At 36.9% G+C, this 16736-nt stretch overlaps 1 protein-coding gene across 5 annotated transcripts in view; it reads left to right on the top strand.

Annotated features, from left to right (window-relative positions):
- The window catches only part of LOC128533917 (B-cell receptor CD22-like), a 95575-nt gene that overhangs the window by 10957 nt on the left and 67882 nt on the right, over positions 1-16736 (top strand). For 3 of the 5 annotated variants that reach the window (XM_053508145.1, XM_053508148.1, XM_053508146.1), the window contains exons 2-5: positions 6491-6576; positions 6712-7077; positions 7218-7529; positions 7612-7869. In XM_053508145.1, the coding sequence (XP_053364120.1) occupies positions 6519-6576; positions 6712-7077; positions 7218-7529; positions 7612-7869 (994 nt within the window). In that variant the 5' untranslated portion in view covers positions 6491-6518. The remainder of the gene's footprint in view (positions 1-6490; positions 6577-6711; positions 7078-7217; positions 7530-7611; positions 7870-16736) is intronic. The other 2 variants (XM_053508149.1, XM_053508147.1) reach the window with 1 other exon arrangement.

The following is a 16736-nucleotide window of genomic DNA, read 5'->3' as shown; positions in this document are numbered from 1 at the left end:
GATGGGAGCAACAGTGTCTAATGTACTGGTAAAAATAGTGCCCATGCTGTTAGTCACTTCATCTAGATCATCTGCATTTAGGACTCTAAAAAGAAATTGGGACAGATCCAGCAAATAACTTGTGAATCTGTCTTTAGTAGATCGGATTCATAATTCTACAAATCGATAACGTGGGGAGACACAGCTAGTCTGTTTTACGGGTAGAGTATATATCAAGAAGTGATGATCTGTGATATCATCACTTTGAGGTAAAATCTCTATATTAAAGACGTCTATACTATGGGATATAATTAAATATAGCGTATGATTACAGCGGTGAGTTGCTCCATTTTGTTTAACCCCAAAGGAATTTAGTAAGTTCATAAATGTTAATGTTAAATGAACCAGTCAGATGGTTCGTAGTGTCCTGGAAATGTTGTCAGAAAGGACCGCTCTGCTAGGGTGCAGGTCATCAATGTGGTAGAGCCTAGGACGCTCCCAGAAAACAGTCCAGTTATCAACAACGGGTAATCTCTGTTGTTGACACCAAGATTGTAACCATTCATTAAAGGCAAATAATATACTGAACTTCTTGATTCCTCGCTAAAATGTGGGAAGCGGTCCAGATACAATGATCTTCGTCATGGGTAATGTGCTGTGGACCTTCTCAACCAGGATCCTGAAGTTCTTCTTTAGGATCTCTGTCTGCCTCTATGAAGAACCACAGCTTGAATGTTTTTTCTTAGGGCCGCAGGCACCTGTGCAGCAACATCAAGAACACGTGCACCAGGTAAACAGCGTGTGTGCACCTTACCTTTAGCCGTTGTAGCACGCACGTGCCGGGCGATGGAGTCTCTGATGACCTGCACATCGTGTGCCATCTTGCGGAGAGGAGAGAAGCCGTTTCGGGTCGCGATCTCGAAGACGGATGGTGGCAGAGGAGGTGAGGTCCTCGTCTGAAGCATGGCGTGCGCCTTCCGCTGCTGCTGTATCCAGGCTTTGTGGTATCCCAGTGCCTGTGTGAAGAAAACCCGGGTGGGCCGCGTCCTCGGTATTGGAGAATTTACCTGGGACAGGTGAGTGACGGTCCACGACGATTTTAGCATGGCTTTCCGCTGCTGTAGCCAGGCCAGCTTCACCTGTAGGTTGCGGATCAACTTCTCCACGGCCTCCAGCTCCAAATCCTTCGAGTGCAGCTCCAATGTATCCTCACCTGCATTCAGAGGCAGAGTCACAACCGTCATGGTGTGTGGAAATGGAAATAATTCCTAGAAGCGGTGTGCTACAAAACAATTAAAACTTAACGTTATAACAGGCGTTTTGATAGAATATATTATAAGATACTATAAAATACAAGCATGTGTGTGTGTGTCGAGAGAGAGAGAGAGTGTGAACCGTCACGGTGTCAACCCAGATAGCACAGGTACATCGCGGTGATGTCTGCTAAAGAGCGTATTATCTGGTAAACATTGCGTTAGTTTTTTATAGTTGTATTTTGATCGTCTGTAGATCGCCTGTTTGACCTGTTAAATGATACATCATCTTTACATCCATCGTCTTTACATCTATACGACATCTATACGATGTATCTTTATCATCCGAAATTTGCTGGTATGTGGACAGGAAGCTGCAGCATCAGCTATGACTTTAATGATTTAAGGGGAAATACGTGATTATTTTTTTTATCCAGATATTTTACTAGAATGTATAGCACATTTAAAGGCGAACACTACATTACTTTGTAGATGTAAATGCAGGTTCATGTTCCTTTTCCCATTTTTCTTTCTTATACACTCAAAAAAATTAACTAAAAATTAAGCTACCTGTTACATGTACTTAAATGTAATATGTGTTTTTTACATAATAATTTTATGTAATAGTAATGTAAAAAAATTATGAACATGAATAAATTATGTTGTTTTTGCATCAAATTTAACAACTTAACATGTATTAGATTCAATCATGTTGAGATAATACAAAGAGATCTTGTCACTATAAAAACGAGAAATATCGCGAGAAGACATCGCGAGAAGATATCACGAGAAAAGAACACAGTTTGTTGAGAAGACAAACGTTTGGCGGGCATGTGGAAAAGGTAAGCAGGAATTTATTCCCATCTTTCTAAATAGAAACGAAATACTGAACATAAATGTCACCTGCTGTTTAACGATGTTTAGTCACGTTATTTTGGTTAATCGGTTAATATTTTCGCTTAATCTGCGGGTCGGTTCTGGTTTCGGTCTGTTCTCATGAGTTGTGAAGCGATAGGAACAAAGTATAAATATTGTCCATTTGCTAATTCTTGTTCTCCGACAGAATCGGATGCTGAAAAATTCATCAAAGATTTCCTTCGCTTGGCCCCAGGGAGGATGTCATTTTTTGTTATTTGTTATCCATGTATATATGTTATAAATATAAAGTGTATTGTTTTGTCTGTATATACTGGAGTTTGTTATCTCATTTTCACATTTTTGTATAAATTAATAAAATTTTGCTTGTTATTAAATGTATTTTTTATAAAAATAAACAAATCTGTGTTCATTATTAGTTGAGAGCGTGGTTTATTTATTTATTATCATATTTGGTCATTGAAACATGCATTAGGGAGGATTATAGACCTGCCGAGGGTATTTAATTAAAATAATTGGAGAGGGGTGTTTTAATAAAACAACGTCTATCTGACATGAATCAGACCTTTGGCAGATGTATAAACATCTGATTAACATTGTCTCAATTCAAATCAATTCAATAAAATTTTATTTGTATGGTGCTTTTAACAATTCAACAAGTCATTGTCGCAAAGCAGCTTTACACAATCAAATGAATTATTTAAGTTTGTATGGAATGTGAATGTGTATGAATCAAAATGGTCAGATAGTCCCTGGTGAGCAAGCCAAGGGCGACAGTGGCAAGAAAAAACTCCCTGAGATGGTAATAGCAAGAAACCTTGAGAGGAACCAAACTCAACAGGGAATCCATCCTCATCTGTGTGCTAACGGATAGCAGGGATTGATCTGCACTCATACTGTGTGTTAGGTGGCAGCCAGTTCAGCTATAACAGTTGATGTTAATTGATGTTAATATGGAGTCCAGGTAGTTATTGGAGACTCAGGTAGCCTTGGTGGAAATTCCAGTCCTGAACTATCGAGCAACTGCAGCCAAGTCAAGTCCTCTGAGAAACGGCTGTCACCACCAGTCAAGGCCAGAACTGTCTTCATGGTAGTGTGAAACCGTCCCCAGACACCAGACGCATCCCAAAGACACACACGGGGCATCCATGTGACGAGATCTTCAACCAGAAGCTCCCTGAGATGAAAGCAACCAATCACCTCACCGTCAACAAACCTGAGTGATCAATGAGAGTGGGGAAGACAGCATCTAAACATACCAGTTCACCATAATACTCTATGTCCATGAGTCCTCCAGATCTACTTTACCCAAGACAAATCTATTTATAAAAATGCTTGATTAAATAAATAAGTTTTTAGCCTAGACTTAAACACTGAGACTGTGTCTGAGTCCCGAACACTACAGATGGTACTCAAGCAGTATTCTGGTTTTACCGCCACGCCTCATGGTGGCGACATTTGGGTTTGTGTGTTTGTTGGCTTTTACTGCTGAGTGGCACTATATAACTTTAGACTGGCCAGTCAGTTTCCTTGCTGTTTTCCCCAACGCATTCATAATAATTAGTCTACTTCTGCTGGTGTGGCGTTTCTTAACTCCACCCCCGATCAAAATGCTCAAGATATGGGCAGACACAAGCAGCTTTATTTCAGTCATTCATCTATCATGAAGAGAGGCGAAATATAGTTGCTGATTAAACACTGCATTTTTTAAAAGTGAATGTGAGAAGTGAAAACGCGCAATGTGAGCAGCCTTAATTATTAATAATTAAATAATTATTCAAAGTTGGACATAAAGAGCAAAAAGCACCATAAGTATTTTTTTATTATTATTATTAATTTCATGTTCTTTTGCTGTTTGGGCTCAGCGTTGAAAATGTTTTTACAAGCCCTTGAGCTGTTGTTTGTGCTGTTTTCTTTAATAATAACAATAGACAGATAAAAACAGAGAGTCTGTCTAAACAAAATTAATTGCAGCCGTTTAGCAAATGTCCCTTTGCGCCACCTGGTGGTCATTTCACAAATTACTTTGAATTGCGACTGATTTATTTTGGCTGTTGCCGTTTGGCCGCGGCAGTCATAGACATTCCCCTTGAGTAACCACTGTATTTGGAAGGCTATTCCAAAATTTGGGGGCTTTGTAAGAAAAAGCTCCGTCCCCAGCTGTAGTTTTCATAATACGCGGTACTGACAAGCAGCCTGCATCCTTTGATCGAAGTAGGCGTGGCGGATTGTAAGACACTAGCAGTTTACTCAAATACTGCGGTGCGAGACCATTTAATGCTTTATATGTCAAGAGTAGTATTTTAAAATCAATGCGAAATTTTACAGGGAGCCAGTGAAGTGAAGATAAGATAGGGGTGATGTGCTCGTATCTTCAGGTTTTAGTGAGGACTCTCGCTGCTGCATTCTGGACTAGCTGAAGCTTGTTTATGCACCTAGCTGACCAACCAGACAGTAAGGCATTACAATAGTCCAACCTAGGATATATATATATATATATATATATATATATATATATATATATACACACACACACACACACACACACAGGGTCCACTCATATATTGCAATATATTAATAAATATAAGCATTAGTTTCCTATATATAGAAATCTATTATTTAATATATTGCATTATACTTTACAATATATTGCCATATTTTTTTTTCGTAAGGGAATCCCCTAATGACCCTGTATACATGATAATGTGGTGTAGATGATGAGTAAAAACATTGCTCTGTTTAAAATGGTGTTATTGCACATTTGCTATTGCACAAGACAATAAGATATTTTATTTATATCATTAGATAGTGTAACTATATTGTAAAGTTTCACTGTATCGCTCTTGGTCAATCAGGAAGCACAGAGCTTCTTTCAGCTATTTGAACTCCCTGTGCTGATCTGTCTAGACTTTTTGGACATTTCTGAGTGGGATTGTAGAGCTGCACCTGGAAGATTTAAGAGTCTCAGCAGTGTAACTGTCTGTAAGGCAGAAATTGGAAGCAAAGTCATGTCCTCACCTGTCTAAGGCTGCAGCACCTTTTATTTTGCACTGACTTTTTATGTAGTATGTTTTCGCATCTGCTTCTAAGGTCACCTAATGCTTTTGACTATATAAATTTATTTACTTATTTATTTTTATTTTTCATTTAATGAGCATTAGGAAATTCCCCAGCCATAAGTAAGAGTCAAGACTAAATCATTTCACATCGGTGTTGTGTAGTATGACAATGACAATGTGGCTGCAAATGTGTGACAGAAAAATGTTATCATTATTTTTAAGATCCCAAACGTTAAAAAAAAAAAAACAGAAAGTAAGAACAAAGAACTAGACTGCTCTGTGCTGAGGCTACCATCCACAGTGCTGTTGTTGTCGTGCATCTTGCTTTAAACATAATAAAAGTCCCACACATTTTTTTTAAAATTCTGCTTTAATAATTTCTAATCATTTCTTTGTGTTTAAATCTAATAACTAACTTACCTAATCATTCTTTTAAGAATAAAGTAATATTTTCATTTATTCTGAATGACATTGGACTATTAGTGAGGTATCAATAAAAAGAAATAAACCTAAAACAAAAAGAGGCATTATCGACAGATATTCTTTCATCCATGACTTATCTTTAATACTAATAATAGTATTTAGTTCATAAGACTGAGCTGTAAAATATATCTGATGTTTATCTAACATTTTGCTGTAGATCAGACGTACATGCACTCATCACTTTTGTCTGACAATCAGCAGGATGTGATTTTAAGGGTTTTTTTCCTTCTTCTTTCAGAAAAATGATTTTGTGGATTTGGTTGAACTGTGTTTAGAAAAGCCACAAATATTATTCAGTTGCCCTTTACTGCATCACAGTGATAAACAGCGGTGCATTTACATCCTTCACTATCTGATCTAACAGACAGACACTGAGTTACACTGAACACACTGTGATACTGTAGTCTGTCACACAGAAAGTTCATCAAGTTTATTATTAACAGCATTATTAACAGCCTGCATTTCAGTTAAACAATGTCTTACTTATTACTGAATTCACTGAATTCATGTCCAATGATAGATGTTTTATATGAATTTATAATATTTTTATGTAATATGTAAAAGCACAAACAAAAAGTGAGGTCATATTCAGCACAAACCGTTACAATCTTAAACAGTCCAAAGCCTTTATATATTATTATGTTTTTATTGTGCACTAAGAGAAAAGGGAAATTTAGTCATACAGTATGTTACAATGTTTGTGTTAGTGTAGTGGTTTTATATTTGTTATTTTTCTTCATTAAATAAAAATAATATATTTTATTACATAACACATTAACAAAGTATGTTTTAAATGTTTGATTTACTGTGTGTGTGTGTGTGTGTGTGTGTGTGGGTTAGTCTCTTCTCCAGGTGATCTTTCATAGAGATGAGCATAAAGATGAAATCAACCGAGAAACTCATCATCGTTTGTTTTCTGTTTGAAGGTTTGTGTAAAATTTAAGTAAGGTTTGTATAAAACTCAGGCAGTAACTCAATCAGTTCGGTGTGATTCTGTAACACAACTACAGTGTGTGTGTGTGTGTGTGTGTGTGTGTGTGTGTGTGTGTGTGTATTTGTAGCTGTTTTGTGCAGTGAATTCTCCATCAGTCTACCAGAGAGTGTAGAAGCTCTGAGAGGACTCTGTGTTCTCATACCCTGCAGCTTTCAGATTAATAAAGAATATGATGCACAGCTCCAGGGAAATGCTACAGGAATCTGGACAAAAGACAGCCATGACCATCAAACAAACACAGTCTTTAACTCTAAAATCCCTGAACAGAACAAGATTAAAGGTGAAGTTATAGGAGACCTCCGCAAGAAGAACTGCACCACCATCTTCTACAACATCAGTGAGAGTGACAGAGGAGTTTATTACTTTAGAATAGAGACTTCAGGATCCCTGAAATACACTTATCATTCTTCATCAGTATCTGTAAGAGTGCGAGGTGAGAGCTGCAGCAGTGTGTGTGTGTGTGTGTGTGTGTGTGTGTGTGTGTGTGTGTACAGTGTAACTGTAATTACACTAATGATACACTGGAACACATTTAAAACTCATCTCTAATGTGATACTGTGTGTTTATCTCAGACTCAATAAGACTGTATAAGGAGGATCAGGGGGAGGTGGAGGACCAAGATGAGGTGGTGGAGGGAACTTCAGTGAGGATCATCTGCTCTGCTCCATCTCCTCCATGTCTCTTAAACCCTCCCACTTTTACATGGAACCTCCTGCCTGAGGAGAGAAGACAGGAGCAGAACCACAACACCACCTTCAGCTCCTCTCAGCTGAACTTTAACGCTACGCACCTGCATCATGGACAGGATTTCACCTGCACTGCCACCTACTGGCTCCAGAACAAAACTATATCAGTACAGAGCTCTCTTACACTCCATGTTCTGTGTAAGTGCTGATTAATCAGTTCACATTCATTACACTTTTAATGATTCATGGAGTCTCCTAAATCCTGTTCTTCCTCCTTCAGATGGTCCTAGAAACACATCAGTATCAGCATCTCCATCTGCTTCAGTAGTTTTGGGCAGTTCAGTGTCTTTGAGTTGCAGCAGTGATGCAAACCCATCAGTGGTGAACTACACCTGGTACAGAGCGAAGGAAGAGCAGATAGGAACCGGAGACCATCTCACCATCAACACCACTGATTCTACACACAGTGGTTTATACTACTGTAGAGCTCAAAACCAGCATGGAAATCACAACTCATCTGTCTACCTGGATGTACTGTGTGAGTACAGTGCTGGAATATTCTTAATGCAAAGATAAGATAAGATAAGATAAGATAAGATAAGATAAGATAAGATAAGGCAAACCTTTATTTATCCCACAGCGAATTGAATGAATTGCACACAGGTGATATTGCACAGTTTAACAATGTTGTTATTGCACACAAATTTAAGATGTTACAACTGTATTGTAAAATAGAATTATTATATGTAAGATATTGTAACCATTGTAAAATTTAAGTATTGTATATGTTTTATTATATAACAGTATACAGTACAACAGTGTGAATTATGGATACTAGTTCACTGGGGGCATCTCTGATTATAATTGACCATACAAACTGACCATTTTGATTCATACAAATTCACATTTCATACAAACTTAAATAATTCTTTTGACTGTGTAAAGCTGCTTTGCGGCATTGAAAATTGCTAAAAGCGCTATACAAATAAAATTGAATTGAATTGAATTGAATAATAGCACCAGGGATAAAAGACCTTTGATATCACTTCTTCAGATGATTAGGATGTCACAGCCTGTCACTGAAGGAGCTGCTCAGAGATTATACTGTTTCATACAAGCGGTGAGAGTCATTCTCCAGCAATGACGATAGCTTAGTTACCATCCTCCTTTCTCCCACCTCCTGTACAGTGACCAGGTAAATTCCCAGGACTGAGCTGGCCTTCCTAATCAGCTTGTCCAGTCTTTTTCTGTCTGCAGTAGGGAACCTGCAGTGCTCCACTTTGTAGGCCACCACAGAGTCCAAAAAAGTCTTCAGTAGTGCTCCCTACACACAAAAGGACCATAGTGTCTGGGGATAACAGCGTCTGCCAAATGCCTAAATGTAAATGAAGTCTCCTCAACAGAAAGAGTCTGCTCTGTCCTTTTCTATAAATTGTATCTGTGTCGTCTGTCCAGTACTATGGAGTGATATCCCAGACAATATTCAAAAGGAATTGCAAATTGCAATTGTGTTTCCCATATGTGGACGCACAAAGTGTGCCATAATTCAAATGCAGTTGCAAACTTTGCATTAACGTTTGCTGTTTCGCCTTCTGACTGCCAAATTTCAAATGAAAAAGAAAAGTTAATTTGTATTTGTATTTCCCATGTCTTACAAGTCATGAACCTGACATATTTAAATAGCAAAATCAATGACCACGTTTGCTTTTTCACTTTCTCTGCGTCGCGGGTCAAGCCGGCCAAAATTCAAACGCAATCGCTAATCCATTTACAATTGCATTTCCAACACATTACACAGAAACCTGTCAATCAGCGTCAGGGGCGGGTCTATACTGTGGGGCGGGATTGTGTGGGGAGTGACGTCAGTCGCAGTCGCCGACCACGAGAGGGGAATTTGAGCAATGGAGGTGAACCGAGATTATCTCATCTGTTTATCAAGAAATAAACACACAAAAATGACAAATCGCATATTTTCTTACTCTGAAGTGGACAGAAAAGCTGTTACAAATAAATTTATTTTTAGATCTTCTCCTGTTACAGCCTGCTGGAGCTAAATCTGTCAGAAACGCTGCTTACCGGCGCTTTATAACGATGGAGAGTGCATGACCAAGACCCAACCGTTTGTTTACAGAAGAATACACAAGATTACAGAGAAATACCTCACAGGACATTAAACATATTACACTGTTAGGCTACAGTATGGATTATTTGTTTATTAATTTGTTTAATTGATTAATAAATCATTTAAAATAAATGATTACACACAATTCTTGTGGCAATAAAACAGATAATTTGTTAAGTGAGAGTTAGGGTGTTTTTTATTATAAAAATATTAATAATTGTAAAGATATGTATGAGAATAAATGCACTTTGGTACAGTCTATTATGAGTTGCAAAAAATGACAATTTAATCAACAAAATTCAATAACTTTTTTGCTATAGAGATTTAGCATTTAGAAAATGTAAAACCAACTGTACTATTATGCACTCTATCCTCGCTAATAACTACTACCCTTCCTTTTGCAATGTTCAGTTTGATATTAATTCAGTTCATTTTTATATCAGTTTTTTGAAAAATAAAATAAAAATGAAATCAAACTGAAACTGATGGACTGGATTATAGTACAGTATTATAGTAAAAATCGCTTCGTGTAATTTTTCATCACAAACAATATTTATTTAGTGTTTACATTTTTGTATTACATGACAAACCCCTGCAAAATAAATGTTCCACAAAATAAACATTATATGAGAATTTGTATTACGTGTTTTAATTTTTGTGTATTAATTTGTCACGTGCCTAGGGTTAATTATAATAGTAATAATATATTTGACAATAATATGAATTTTTGATTATGATGTCCTAATATTTTGATAGAGATTTGGTGGGGGGTGCAATACATGATAGGGCATTTTAGTGCATAACACTACTGCTGTTCACCTCCATTGCGTAAATTCCACCCTCTTGGTTGGCGACTGCGAGTGACGTCACTCCCCATACAATCCCGCCCCACAGTATAGACCCGCCCCTGACGCTGATTGACAGGTTTCCATGTAACGTGTTGGACATGCAATTGCAAATGGATTAGCGATTGCGTTTGAATTTTGGCCGGCTTGACGCGCGACGCAAAGAAAGTGAAAAAGTAAACGTGGTCATTGATTTTGCTATTTAACAAATGTAATTTGCAATTCCTTTTGAATATTGTCCGGGATATCACTCCATACAGTACAGTTTGCAGCAGCATTTGGAAATTTAAATAAATGTGTTGTGCTTCACTGAATATCCACCAGATGGCGCATGGAAGGACTTTATCTAAAAACCGGACCAAGTACAACAAAGAATTGTGTATAATTAGTTAGCCTAAAACAATATTGTTTCCAATGCTGAAGCAAGCATGAATTTTATTTAGTTTTACAATAGAAAATGATAAAATGAGATGCCCAAATCCGCGCTTTGAAATTCATAGTAAGTTACTTATATAGTTTTGTAATATCTTAACAGGGAAAAAACAATGAAAGACATGGCAATGCCTCGGTTTAAATGGTATTAAAATTAATTTAATTTCCTGATAGTAGGCTATCTGATAGTGTTAACTATGCGAATGTCCTGATTTGTGAATATGTAAACATATCTTATTTAAAACATGAAAATGTTGCGCCATCATCAGAAGACATGAATGAACCATATATAAATATATATATATATATATATATTTAACTATAACTATAATATATAATACAATATATATATTTAACTATAACTATAATATATATATATATATATATATATATATATATATATATATATTTAACTATATATATATATATATATATATATATATATATATATATAGTTTAATCATATTAAGTAAATATTATTTTATGAACACGAGGTGCTTTGGGCTTTTCATCATGTTTTTATCTGTTTTTATCTGTTTGTGTCCAGCATTAAATAATTATTTCATCCATTATTTGACCACGGCTGGGAATAAGAGCTGGAATGTGATTGTAAATTTATGACTGAAATAAAGCTGTTCTTTGCCTTGCGGAAACCTGCGGCTACTTTCACTTTACAAAAGGCAACATTTTGATCAAAAGGCTGCTAATCGCGTGCGATTTATTGATAAAAATGCAGATATTCTCTGCCAGAAATGTACCAAAGACAAATATGTAGCGAATAACAGGGCTCCCACAGAGAGAGCAATCAAGGGATCACAGTCCAGACACCCTCTCCCAGCATGCATGACGCCATCCCGATAACCATAACTGGTTCGCCATCTAAAGGGATGCTTTGAAGTAGACCCCAAAACCAAGGGGGTAAATCGGCGATCCGGTAAACAAAGCAGACGGTTTTACAGCTTCACCCCGAGCTGGGGGGAGAAGTCCAAGTCACACCTGGACACACTCCTGACCTCCGGAGCACATGTAATGTATGCACGAAAGAAGGGACCACATGAGGTGCGGTTAAGCCCCGCAACCACATCCGATTGGACCAATCACCAGTGGGACGGACTGACCCCCGAAGGGACAAAAACCCTAAGGGCGTCTACAGAAAAGAGTCGGGAAGTTAACATCAAAACTGCAACTACAACATCTTCCAAGCAGCCCCGGCTCCAGCCCTTGCGGCGGTATGCCGCCGCTGCTGGCATCATCCGATCTTTAAGAACTCTCAACGAGACTTTGTGCCAAAACTCCAAAGTCCCGCAACGAAGGAAACCTCAGGAGAAGTTCCAGAGCGCAGCCATCGGTAACCAGACAACCAACACCTCACCGAAGGGCTTTCCCGGCAGACGTCATCTCTACAACAGCGCACCAACCGATCAGCAACGCCGTGATTCCCTTCGCTGGAGGCGAACCAATGGATGAGACCTTAAAAAAAAAAAGTAAAATAGTAAAAACCCTACAAATACATGTACTGTATATAGGCTACTCACGTTGTTTTCGCGCGGAGAGATTGTGTGTGCCTGCACGAAGAGTTTGTGAGTGTCCATGCGCGCTTCTCATGTGTATGCACGGAGAGAGTTTGTGTGTGTTTGTGTCTCATATTTGACATTTAAATGGACATTCATCTGAAATGCACATTCTTGATACTTGTTGATAAGTGTATATTAATAAGTTGATAATTGTCAAAGTATTTGTTGACATATAATTAGGAGAATGCTTTAGTAATGGGCTCTAAAAGACAAAGGATTATTTCAGATGTGCCAGTTGACACCACCCATGCACCGATCACAAACCATAAAAAATGTTTTGAATGACTTGAATTAAAATGACACACACATGTGTGTGTGTATATATATATATATATATATATATATATATATATATATATATATATCGTGTATATTAAACTTTAAGTACTGTAAGTAAGCATGATAATAAATAATGAATAATCATTGTGTTCTGGTGTTTATAAATATATAAAATACTCACCAAGGTCTATTAATTTGAACTAATTGTAATTATTTAGGTTAACAGTACTCCATATGTTCAATGACAAAAGGTCTAGGAAGGAAACAGGTTTAGGTATTGTACACAATTTGAATATATTCCGTAAATTTATGAATTACACTCAAAGTATCAAATCCAACTATGAAGTCTGATTTAATTGTTATCATTAAACATTTTATATCTACTTATGTTTATTTTTTTATTTATGTTTATATTTTGCTGGCGAAATACATTTTAGGCAGAGACGTCTGCTCGGTCTTGTTAATTTATTTTAAAACCCCCAATTTTGCGAATTCCCCCATCCGCAAAACCTGTTTGATAACTTCACACCTATCGTGAATGATAAAGTCCTTATTTGATATAATTTTATTATTTAATTAATTATCTTATTATAAATATGATTCTTATTCTCTATATTCTTGTCGAGTATAGTCCTTCAGAGCAAGCATTGTGTCAGAAGATTCTGCGGAATCACTTCTTACCTTTCATTCACGATACGTCTAAATTTACCAAACTGTGTGCGCTGTTGGCAAATACTGTATTCAATTCAATTCAATTTTATTTGTATAGCGCTTTTAGCAATTTTCATTGCCGCAAAGCAGCTTTACATAGTCATAAGAATTATTTAAGTTTGTATGAAATGTGAATTTGTATGAATCAAAATGGTCAGTTTGTCCCTGGTGAGCAAGCCGAGGGCGACAGTGGCAAGGAAAAACTCCCTGAGATGGTAATAGGAAGAAACCTTGAGAGGAACCAGACTCAACAGGGAACCCATCTTCATTTGGGTGAAACAGAAAGCAGTAAATGATCTGCATTTATACAGTGTGTAGGGTGGGAGGCAGTTCAGCTATAATAGCTGATGTTAATTGATGTTAATATGGAGTCCAGGTAGTTATTGAAGACCCAGGTAGACTTGTAAGAAGTTCCAGTCCTGAACTATCGAACTGTCAAGTCCCCAGAGAAACAGTTGCCAACACCAGTCAAGGCCAGAACCATTTTCTAGGTAGAGAGAATCATTCCCAGACACCAGACGCATCCCAGAGAGACACACGGGGCATCCATGTGACGAGATCTTCAGCCAGAAGCGGGGCACCAGGATGGGTCAGACAGGTCCTGTAGGGGGGTTTAGATTAATTAAGAAGAAAGCGGACTTCTCTGCTAAATTGTATTTCCCTGGGAAAACATAAAATAGATTTAAAAAATAATAATGATTATTGATAGCAATTGAATCAGAGTCAATAGTTGGATTTAATACTTTTATTTTTATTTACTGTATGGACAATCGTATTATGCATTCTCTGGAGAATAAACAAACCTGGTAGATTGTCTTGAGCAGTAGAGGACTGGTGATCTGGAGCACCATGAAACATTCATTGAAATGCAGTTCTTATAAACACAAAAAAAATAAACTACACAGCAAAAATATATTATGACTTAAACAAATCGACTCGCATCGGAGCGCGTGTGTGTCTGCACGCGTCTCATACTGAAGGTGTGTATGCAGGGGCGGACTGGGACCAAAAACTGTCCCTGGACTTTCTGGCCCACAGCAGCCCACATCATGTAGAGATACATTTTTACCACCAGATACTAATATAAAAATATAACACAATACAGAAATCAATGCTATTTAAAAGTATCACTGAACATATATTGGGTCATATTAGTTAAACAAAGGAAAGAACATCAAGACAAACAGACAATATTTTAAACAGAATGGCAATAAAACTGAACAGGTAAGCTGAAATAAAATTAGTAGCAGCATTAACTCGTGCTAGTATTTATTATGGTAGTCAATATTAATTCAAAATAATGTTTCTCAGTGGTATTTTGAATTAATATTGACTGCCATAATAATTAAAATAAGTAACTAGTTTGCTAGCGTGAGCTACTGCTGCTACAAATTTTATTTCAGCTTACCTGATTTTATTCTAGCTTTTACAACACGGATGGAATAGACCAAACTAATTAATATTGAGGAAGGGCAATATATTCGCATGCGCAGTAACATGAAACACAGCGTCGATCCATATGCATAGAAAAGAGATAGAATATTATGGTTTCCTCCATTTGATCAGCGATCCACCGGGAAAACTCCCGGTGCTCCAGATGGCTAGTCTGCCACTGTGTGTATGCACGGAGAGTTTGTGTGTGTGTTTGTGACGTTTTCTTCTCCTTCAAACATGCTTCCAAGCAACCAACCAACCCTGGCCTCCAAACTCAGAAGACTACGTGTCATAGCCGATGCTGCTCCTTTGATCTGCTGGTTACAGACTAATTAGTGTAAAGTAGCCAGTAAAAGCCAACATAAAAATAATTTAATACCTTTAGCACACCACTGACATGTACAGATTGTTTTAATGTTGTTGCAAGAAAAATACATACTGTTTTCTTTTTTACGAGCCAGGTGTTCACAATTTTTTTTTTGTGCTTTGAGGCGACTTGTTCTCTTTTCCAGAACACTGTACAGACAGTAAAGAGTTAGGATACAAGTAGAACAAAATCAGAATGTCTAATAAAGTCAGTGAAAAAATCGGTAACTGAATAACTACTATATATTATTAAAAGGCTTTTTTACCCTTTATTTTTTACCCGCACAAACAGCAACATTCTTCATGGAATAAAACGTCTTTGCCTCTATGGCTGTTGCTACTAATATCTGTAGGAACTGCAAATGCCTACGATTGTTTTATTTAATTTCTTTTATAGCTTAGGACCCTCCCTCTACCTCCCCCGCCCCCTCCCCCCCCCAAAAAAATAAGGTGAATGTCTGCACCAATCACTAACCAGTAAAATGTTAAGAATTTAATTGTGTGTGTGTGTGTGTGTGTGTGTATATACGCTGAAGAACCATTTAAAGCTATTTATTCATTTATCTTTTATTTGCTTACTTACTAACAAGGTAATGCTTTAGTAAAGGTCTCTAAAGCAACAGCAATATGAATGACAATGGAATATCACAGAATGTGTGAGTTGACGCCCATGCACCAATCACTAACAAATTAAAATGTTGGATTTGAATTAAAATGCCACTTCTCTCTCTCTCTCTCTCTCTCTCTATATATATATATATATATATATATATATATATATATATATATATATATATATTTGTGTTATATAACATTTGTGTGTTAAATTAATTATCTTAAATCATTGTGTTCACCCATGGGTTTACTGCATAAACACCAGAACAAAAGAGCTAGGGAGGAAACGGAAACATTTCTTTTTCCGTGTTTTTGCATTGAGTGTGATTAAAGTACCCGAAATAACACAGAATTTTGACCCAGCATAAACAATCCAATAATTTGTTTACAGAAACCTACTAGTACTACTACTACTAATGAATGGAGGAAGCACAGTCAAAGCCCGGGAATTCTGCGTGCTGTCGCGTTGTATTTAGCGAGTAGCATATATTTCTGGTTTTTTTTTTGTTTTATTTTATTTCTGTAGTTCTATCAATAAATCTGCTTATATCTGTGCACGTGTTTATCAGCCTTTTGATCAAAAAGCCGCATGCACAACTTACTTTCACTTTGCACAAGGCAGTGTTTATTGTTTAGTGTATATTTAAAGCACATAAACACAATAAAACAATAATGTTTTAGGCTAACATATCAAAATTCTTGTATTATTAATACTCCGTATTAATAATCCGTATTAGTTGTACTCCGTCTTTTTGCACACGCACGCGGGTGCGTTATAATAATAATAAGTATAATAACAATAATAATAACAATAATAATAAATTCCGAGCACTACTGCTACCACTACTACTAGCTCAACAGTAAAAGACCTGGGCGTGATATTAGACAGCAACTTGTCTTTTGAAAATCATATTTCCAATATCACAAAAACAGCCTTTTTCCATCTTAGAAATATTGCCAAACTTAGGAGTATCCTATCCGTATCTGATGCAGAAAAACTAGTTCATGCATTCATGACCTCCAGACT

Source organism: Clarias gariepinus, chromosome 12 (genome assembly GCF_024256425.1).
Source record: "Clarias gariepinus isolate MV-2021 ecotype Netherlands chromosome 12, CGAR_prim_01v2, whole genome shotgun sequence".
In the NCBI taxonomy this organism is placed as follows: Eukaryota; Metazoa; Chordata; class Actinopteri; order Siluriformes; family Clariidae; genus Clarias; species Clarias gariepinus.
Note: the sequence above shows the minus strand (reverse complement) of the source record. Positions and strands in the feature narration are given on the sequence as shown.